The sequence below is a fragment of the Phalacrocorax carbo genome, chromosome 1 (genome assembly GCF_963921805.1).
Source record: "Phalacrocorax carbo chromosome 1, bPhaCar2.1, whole genome shotgun sequence".
NCBI classification, from domain to species: Eukaryota; Metazoa; Chordata; class Aves; order Suliformes; family Phalacrocoracidae; genus Phalacrocorax; species Phalacrocorax carbo.
Genome location: NC_087513.1, coordinates 86,187,930 through 86,197,212, shown reverse-complemented (window position 1 = coordinate 86,197,212; position 9,283 = coordinate 86,187,930). Strand labels below are relative to the sequence as shown.

Here is a 9,283-nt window from a genome sequence, read left to right as displayed (position 1 = left end):
TGCTAAGTTATGGGGATGTTACCATGCTCTCTCACAAGAGTTTGCCTATTTTAGGAAGATGATGACCTTCACATTTGGAGAGCTCAGGATCTGATTCATTCAAAAGACTTTCTGGTCTTTGCCCTTGTTTTAGCTCTATGCAGGACAAGGAAGGAGCAGACAAAATTGTGCGGCCCAGCACACAGAACATAGGACCTAGGGGTTGGAGTGGAGAAGGAGGACAGAGAGCATCATGTAGCTAGGATGCTCAGGCTGCCTGGCTTTATCTGGCTAATAATGAAAGGCAGCAAGCGTGTCAGAGAGTGTGTGAGAAACAGATCAATAGAGAGATAAAACTGAGATGGAAGGAGCTGGCGAGGGGGTGGAGAAGAGAGTAATAAAATACTACAAATCAGCAGGGTTACATTTAAACCTGATTTGAATGCACTCTGCGCTGGTGCGAGTGAATGCAGCAGATGTAAGACTATGGTGAAACAGACCTAAATACAGAAACGGAAAAGCAGGAAGGAGATAGTCCTCTTGTTAATACTGCCCTGTAACCTGCCTTCACAGCTCTGACCCAACCTCACAAGCCCTGCTTCTCCGTTAATCCTGCTATATGGAGAAGCCCAGACCTTGCTAGCTCTGAGAATACAGATTGATAGCCTTCCCCTGCTTCCCTGGGCCACCATGATCTTCAGTCTGCCCTGACTATGTGTCTGTTGAGTAAAATATGTTTTGGTCAACATTTTACCCAACCGAGTGCAGGAAACGCTCCTTACTACCTCGTTCACCGAGGGCCTGGGGCAGGGCAACTTCTGACAATGCCCTGAACTGATGGGTTTGGGCACTTTTCTAGGACAGATGACTGTCCCCATGCCACGCCTATGTACCAAAAGAAGCTGACCAGAGAAGCCTCTTTGTTCAGCTCCAGATTTTTGAGGCAAATGAGACTGAGACGTCCCAAAGCTAAAGGGTGCATCAGAGCACATAAGTGAAAACGTGCTGTACCAGAACAGGACTGAGGACCTGGGTACCCTCCCCTGTTGGGGCACCTCTTTGCCTCCCTGGCCCAGGCACTCAGAGCCATTTTGCTCCTTCTGCCTGGAATTAGTTTTGAGTGACATCTACTAGTTCTACTGGCATGACCATTAATGTTAGAAGTTTGGTTTTCCACACTGACCATTGCTGTCCACCTGCTCCCTTCTTCCGTCAGTAGCCTCACCATGGAGACCAAGCACTGATGGAGCCTCAGGGACTGAAGGGACCCTGAGGAGGGGTAGGGACAATACATATGGCTGTTCAAATGAGCTTGGAGCAGCCTCTCACTGGGAGACACAATGATCTAACTCCCTGAGGCAGCCATGGATTGTATTTTCTAGCTCTAAAATTGTGTTTGGAGCAGTGTGGCACCCTAAAGGAGCCTTCTCCACATCTCAGCCACAGCAGCTGCATGAGAAGAACTAGAATCAAAGCAAGTGATGAGAAAGAGTTGTTGATACTGGCAAGTAAAACCTTAACAAACGTAGACTTTACCCAGATGAAGATTTCAAGATGTTATGCTTATTTCAAGATGTTACGCTTACAGAAGTCTGGCAAAGCACAAGTCAACTGCCTTTAATACGTGCTAAACTGATCAAGCTGAAGACTGATTCTCTTTCTGGCAACCATGTGCTGGAGTGCAAACTTGCCCCTGACAGCACAAAGATTTTTAACATGCTAAAAACATGTTGCCTGCACAGACTGTATTGGGCTCCCATCAATTTTCTGCCCTCTTTGCTTTCATGGAAAACCATTGGTGATTTCTAAAGGAGCCAGCTATAAGGAAGTTGGTGATGGGTTGGAAACTCCTGACCAAACAGCTTAATGCTGCTTATTGAAACGAGCATTTGCTGACTGCACTCCTGCCAGTCCCCCTCACAACTCACCTCCACCTACTGCATGATTTATACAAGACAAGAAGAGCTATGAAGGTTTTTTTTTCCAAATGACCCTCACTTTTTAGTCCCATCATTGTAAAAAAGCTCTTTCACCTAACACAGGGAAGCGTGCCCTCAGTGATGTCTCGTGATCACATTACACTAACTCATTTTCCCAGAAAGAGATACTTAAAGTACACCATAAACATTTCTATCCTTGTGGAGTGTTTAAACCATCTTTTTATGGCCATACCCCGCCTGCATCAGGGATGCATTTCTTGACAAGAGAAACGGTTAATGATTCAGCAGATAGTAAAGCAATTTTTTCATAAAAATTAATGCAGTAGAAGAGGAGACGCATGCAGGGATTTAACAAGTGCACGGTTTAAATACATAAATATGGTGCTTTGCAACATAAGATTTTTTTACATTTATATATCCCCAAAACACTGCCCAAAATAGCGAGATCTTAATGGTGTGAAAGCAGAGCAAAGATGAGAGCGATGCGTAGACACACACGAGGCATTCTATGCACCTCTTTTAATTCTGGTGTGGTATTTACAGAATATATCATTGAAATATGAAAAATACTGTGCCATACAGTAGTGTAACTGTTTTCTCATCAGTTATTTTAGGGTGAATATTGTATGGGTAAAGAGTATTCAGCAAAATGTATGGGAAGACCCATAAATACATGGATGTTCACATGGCGCCCGTGACCGTTGCGGCGGCTGCAGCTTGTTGGTCACGGGTCAGTAGGTCTGGGCGGCTCCGGGGAGTTCTGGACAGAAGACGGGCGGCAAAAAGCAGGCGAATGGCAAGTGGCTGTTGGCGGTGTGCGGGGCAGGACATGAAAAAAGTGGTAGGAAATGGAGATGGCAGGCACACATGAGATGACAGGCACCTGTCACTGGCATGGCCGGGGCTGGTGACGAACCGGTGGCCGCTGTCGGCCTGAGGGCCAGGGCTGCACCTCCGGCAGGCCCGGCGGCGGCGGCCTGAGGCCCATGAGCGGAGAGAGGCCGGGCCGAGGCGGGCGGCGCCCCCGGGACGGCGCTCGGCTCCCGGGTAGGCGGCGAGCCGCCGCTCCGACCGGCAGCGCCCAACCCCGGCCGCCGGGGGGCGCACTGGCAGCAGACCCGGCCCGCCGCTCAGCCCTGTGACCGGCCAATGGGAAAGCGGCGGAGGCGGGCCGTGCCGCTGCCTCCTCCAGTGAGAGTCGGTCGCGGCGGGGGCCGGGTAGCGTCAGCACCCGGAAGCGGCCGCTCTACGACGGCGGTGCCATAGAGAAGTTGTGGCGGGGCGGGGTGTGGGCTGAGCCGGGTGGTGCCCGGCGGCGGGGCCGGAGCCGGAGCCGGGGCCGGGGCCGGGGCCTGCGTGAGGGCGAGCGCGGTGGGGCCCGAGCCCCGCGCGGGGGGCTGCGGCGGTCAGCGGCATGGCGGCCGAGGGGAAGGTGACAGGGCAGAGCCAGGAGCAGTTCCTGCTGCTGGCCAAGGCGGCCCGCGGCGCCGCCCTCGCCAGCCTCATCCACCAGGTGCTGGAGGCCCCGGGCATCTACGTCTTCGGGGAGCTGCTGGACATGCCCGCCGTGCGGGAGGTGAGACCGGCCCGCACTGGGCCCTGCTGCCCGCACCGGGAGGCAGCGCACCCTTTCCCCCCCCCCCCACCTCGACCGGGGGCCCGGGCGGCGGGGCCTGACCCTGATCCCGACCGTGACCCCGACCGTGTGTCCCCGCAGCTGGCCGACACCGAGTTCTCCCCTGTCTTCCGCCTTCTCACCATCTTCGCCTATGGCACCTACGCCGACTACCTGGGTGAGCCCCGGGGCAACGTGCGGGGCAGTGGGTGACCCTCTCCCTTCCCGGGGGTGCTGGTCCTTCGGTGCAGAAGCCGTGCCGGAGCCCCCAGCCCTTGCAGATGCTCACCCAAACCGGGAGCTGCGCCTCTGTCACTGTGGCCTGACAGGCACCTGGTAGCGGTTTGGGCCCCATTCCTCTGGAGTACCTGAGGATAATTAATGCTACTGTTTGCCATCTGCATCGGAAATTTGCAAGAACATCTTGACAGAGATGTTTTTGAGGGGTGAAGGGAAAGACTTAGGTATCCACTGGGATGCACAGACCTCCATAAATAAGGCATGGGACAGCTAGAGAGGATGACTTGAGGCTGAGGGGAGGAAATACTGCTCAGAAAAGGTCTTTTGAGCTGAGAATTAATGGGGGTGGCTTGGCTAGACAAAGTGTCGCTTGGGGGATTGGTGTATGGTGCAGATGCTTCTGTGCAAGGCTGGGAAATGGAAAATGAGGCATAAATTGTTATACCCTGTTCTTTCCCCTGACAACAGCTGAAGCAGCAAACCTCCCTCCCTTGTCAGAGGCTCAGAAGAATAAACTGAGGCACCTGTCAGTCGTCACTCTGGCCGCCAAGATCAAGGTAGTGGCACTGTTTTTCCTCAAGGTCTCCTCCTACTGGGATTACCTCATGCTAGTTACCCTCATGTTTCCACAGTGCATCCCCTATTCAGTGCTGCTGGAGCAGTTACAGCTGAAGAATGTCCGGCAACTGGAGGACCTTGTGATTGAGGCTGTGTATGCAGATGTGCTGCGAGGGAGCTTGGATCAGCGGAACCAGCGCCTGGAGGTGGATTACAGCATTGGGAGGGACATCCGGAGGGAGGAGCTAAGCACCATCACCCGCACATTGCAGGAGTGGTGAGGAGGAAGCCCCCGATACTAACACCCAAAAAAGGTTGCAGGCGTGGCTGGTGGCTTCCCCAGATCCTCTCAGTGTTGCTGGGGGGTAGTGTTGTGAGGTGGCCTGCTTGATCCCCTTTCCCATACTCCAACGAAAAGTAATTTTCCAAAAATAATTTTCCAAATTCCCCTGTTTGTTGCTGGAGGAGTGATGAGACCACAGCAACCTTTGCACAGTTCTGGCTGCTGGCCTGGCAGGAGGCTTTCTGAGTATGTATCTCTAGTTCCTAACCTTGTGTCACTTCCTTATTTGTCCCCCTCTCAGGTAATAACATCACTACATTATTACATTGGGTTCCTGCTCCTGTGTCTTCCTTGTAGGGTGCAGCTGTCACCTTCTGGTCTTTTTGGCTTCTAGAGTTGAAATCCATCATCTTTCATGTTTCTTTCTACACTGTGTAAATTGCCTGGCCTGTTCAGTTCTATGTCTTCTCTCCAGGTGCCAGGGCTGTGAGGTTGTCTTGTCAGGCATTGAAGAACAGGTTAGCCGGGCCAACCAACATAAAGAGCAACAGCTGGCACTTAAGCAGCAGATAGAGAGTGAGGTGAGTGGGCCCAGGAGGGAGCAGCCAGTGCCCCCCACTTAAAAATAACTAGGACCAGCACCAGCAACCGTGGTTGTAATGGTCTTTGCTCAGGTAAGGTGATATGTTTTCCCTATGCCAGACCCCTGAGGGGCTTGTGCCTGAAGAAGAGTCCTAAATCAGCTTAACACTCCTCTGTGTGTGGAGGTCTGGACAGCTGTTACTCTTTTGTTTGACCTGAGATTGCAGCTCTTAAATCTGGGGCTTGCTTTAAAAAAACAAAAACAACCCCCCAAAAAAAAACAAAACCAAAAAACAAACCAAAACAAAAAACAACTAACAAAAAGCCCCAACAAATAAGCCCAAACAAACTAAAAACCTTGGGAAATTCCTTGGTTCTTGCATTTCTGCTGCTGCAGGTAGCAAATCTGAAGAAGACCATTAAAGTGACAACAGCAGCGGCTGCAGCAGCCACATCCCAAGACCCGGAACAGCACCTAACAGAGCTCAGGGAGCCGGCACCTGGTACCAACCAGCGCCAGGCGAGCAAGAAGACTTCCAAAGCCAAAGGGTGAGGAGTGCGGGCAAGTGAGCAGACCCACTCTGTCTGTCTGTGTGTGAGTGTTTGGGAGGTGAACCGAGGGGAGCCCTGTTTCAGAGCAGTGAGGTTACTGAGTGCAGGGGTCTGCTCCCTGGACATGGGATGGTCAGATATGTAGTCCCATCTGAGCTCATCTCCCACTAATTTGGGGGAAGATCTCTGCAACTCTTGATCTGAAGCAGAGTTCATAAGTCTTCGTTGTCTTCCCCTCTTGTGAAGAATGTCAGCCGCTCTTCTTTGTGTGCATTTAGAAAAAAGTCAGGGATGAGCTGTAGTGACCACTCTGAATTGTTTCGTTTGTTTGTTTGTTTTTTCCCCTCTGTCTACAGGCTCCGGGGCAGTGCGAAGATTTGGTCTAAATCAAACTAGTTGGATCTCCCTTCACAGCCGGGAGGGTGAGAGGAGGAGTTTTGGGGGACGGAGGGGTAGCAAGGGTCCCAAGTGTGATGCTTCTGAGCTCTTCTCCAAGATCCGTCTTGCAAACTAACTCTCCTGCATGCTTGTTCTCTTTCCTCTCTTCCCTACTGACTTTTCCAGGCAGTGCCTCCCTCCTTTTCATCATAGCATTTCACACTCAAAGCTTCCAGCTGTATGCGTTGCTGTTTCCCCCTACCCCTCAAGCCCCCATCGCCAGGGCGGTGTGTTTCTCTTTCTCCCTCTCTGTCTTTTGACAGGTCACTTTAAAGAGCCATAAACCTGTGTCGGTCACCTTTGCACCCACAGGGCACCATAGCAGCTTGGAAAGAGTGTGCTGGTGCTCAGCAATCATTTTGGCTCTATGAGACCCCTGGGATACTTTGCTCCAGGATGCAGCTGCCATCTTTGATTGTTTAATCTTTGTTTTGCTAGGTGGGAGGGTAGTTTTTGAAGGGATTCTTTTAAAAATATATAAATATATTATAAATATATATAAAACAATAAAAATATAGATCTATGGACATATCTATACAAACTTGTGGTCCCGCGGTGGTGTCTCTTTGTCTCATATACTGATTCTGGATGTTCCAAAGTAAGCTGTGATATGGAGAGCCTCTATCCCATTTCTGGATGGAATATATCCTCAAAACACTCACTTCCTTTTCCAAAGGGCAGTGCCACGGTAGCTCTAATAGAGCTGGGCAGGGGTCCATAAAGTGGGAATGAATCACCAATCTTATTTGAAGAGGTTCTTGTGTGATTAATTTGCATCTGGAATGTCCCAAAGAGGTGCTTTTCAGGTAGTCTTGGATGAAGGTGCAGAGATTGAGGAAAAAGTGTCAGTGCTACATGCCCAGTGCTCCTGGACAAAATGGAAAGTGATGTGGGGTCTTGTCCATCAGAGAGTCCATATGGGGACTGGAGCATCTCCCATATGAGGAAAGGCTGAGAGACTTGGGTTTGTTTAGCCTGGAGGAGACTGGGGGGATTTCATCAATACCTATAAATATCTAAAGAGTGGGTGTCAGCATGGTGGGACCAGACTCTTTTCATTAGTGCCCAATGACAGGACAAGGGGCAATGGGCACAAGTTGGAACACAGGAAGTTCCACCTCAGTACAAGAAAAAACTTCTTTCCTGTGAGGGTGACAGAGCAGTGGAACAGGCTGCCCAGGGAGGTTGTAGAGTCTTCTTCCCTGGAGACATTTAAAACCTGCCTGGATGCAGTCCTGTGTACCTGCTCAAGGAGTGGGGTTGGACAAGATGATCTCTAGAGGTCCCTTCCAACCCCTACCATTCTGTGATTCTGTAAGTTGAAGGTGCCCATCTGGGTGGGTTTTCATGGTATAGATGCTGCTTAAGGCATTCCTGGGTGACACCGGAGCCTGGCTGAAAAAGACTTTTTTAATGAAATTGACTCCTGGGAGATGCCCAGGAAAAAACCGCCAGATTCTTCAGAGGGTGCATCCCTGAGACTGGCTTGAAGCCAAGTCAGATGGATGTGTCACTCTGCAGTTCCACAACAGTGTATGCTGATGTAAATGTCAGTTGACACCGCGACTCCCACCCTGCTTGGTTCTGCCTCTTCCCTTATGCCAACGCTAAAATTTGATTCCCTGAACCTGGGTGTCTGTGCATGGGCAGACCACTGGAAAATTAATCCAATGAGGGAAAGCCCTGATCTTTGTCTGCATGGAGACTTTTTCAGTTCACTGGCCTGGGTGAGTTTCCTTCTGGGTTAACTCCCTGTGCAGGCAAGTAAGAGCTGGAGCTGAGGCAGCGTAGGTGGGAGCAAGCCTTGTTAAAGGGGTGGGGAAGGGGGTATGTGTGTGAGGCCACGCTTGTTTTAGTGGTAGCAAGGTGTGATGTCATCTCAAACACCACAAAATGCTGGTTTGGGCGATATTGCTGTTTTACTAATTCCAGGCTGCTGTAATACAGCGCTAACTTTCAGTGGGAATCCCCTGTCACCTGAACCCATAAACTCATAAAACTTCCAAGCAGCTTTTTTTCCGTGTATGTAAGGTCACAGGGCAGGGCATGCCAGCCACCTGTGCCAGGGGCAGGGATGTGCTGAGCTGCCCCTGGCTGAGGTCTCCAGGACCCAGAGCAGCCCCACACCTTTCCCCCATTCTGTGCCCTGAGGCCCCAAGCTCCTTAGTTGTGGTCATCTGTCAAGGAAGTGCCAAGTAGGAGAGGTTTGGCGTGAAGTTGCCCAGATAGGAGGTGGAAATCTGGCTGCAGGAGCACATAAGGGGGCAGCTAAGCCAGGATTGTTTTGACCCACCCAGAGAGGTCTGGCTAATTTGCGGCGATGGGGAGACTGCTTGACAAGTCCTGTTTTCCATAAATTGCAGGGAGGGGTTGTGACAACACTTTCAGCTTTTGTCTAAATTACCTCAAGCCTTCCTCCCTCTGCATCACATCACCTTTGTCTGTCTCTCTCTCGAAGAGTGTCACCGTGGCTGCTACATTTGCAGTTGTCTGCAAGAAGCAATAATGTCCGTGAGCATCAGATTCTCCCACTCCCTGGGAAGGGCTGGTCTGGGTCAGCAGTGCTGTTAGGCGAGGTAGTACCTGGCAAGCCCTGAGCACCTGCTGGATGTCTGGCACCTCATGCCCTTTGAAAGAGGAGCCACTCACAAAGCCGTTGGGGTGTGATGAGAAGGAGAGAAGAGAATGGGCTTGGAATGGAGCCGAGCAGCCTGACAAAGCACATGTCCTAACAGCCAGCTGAGGTCCAGCAGGAGCTGGGCTGGAGCAGTGGCACCTCCAGGGAGAGCTGAAGTTGCCAAATAATGGAGGAGGATATTTGTGCCCCACAAAAGTCCTGCTGCTGCTTAGGAAAAGCAGCTGTAACAGCTCTTTGTCACAAGTGTCTCAGACACCATGTGTCTGAGGGCGTTGTCCAAGTGCTTCTTGAATATTGTCAGGCTTGGTGCTGTGACTGCCTCCCTGGGGAGCCTGTTCCTGTGCTCCACCACCCTCTGTGTGAAGAACCTTTTCCTAATATCCAACCTAAACTTCCCCTGGCACATCTTCCTGCCATTCCCTGAGGTCCTATCATTGGTCACCAGAGAGAGATCACCT

General features: G+C 51.2%; 1 protein-coding gene across 1 annotated transcript; it reads left to right on the top strand.

Annotated features, from left to right (window-relative positions):
* Positions 1 to 3,180: 3,180 nt before the first annotated feature.
* Positions 3,181 to 6,728, top strand: COPS7A (COP9 signalosome subunit 7A). The gene is made up of 7 exons (XM_064464597.1): positions 3,181 to 3,495; positions 3,637 to 3,712; positions 4,243 to 4,331; positions 4,407 to 4,609; positions 5,091 to 5,196; positions 5,595 to 5,746; positions 6,106 to 6,728. The coding sequence occupies exons 1-7, from the start codon at positions 3,334 to 3,336 to the stop codon at positions 6,143 to 6,145; spliced, it is 828 nt and encodes a 275-aa protein (XP_064320667.1). The 5' UTR covers positions 3,181 to 3,333; the 3' UTR covers positions 6,146 to 6,728.
* The last annotated feature ends 2,555 nt before the right edge of the window (positions 6,729 to 9,283 follow it).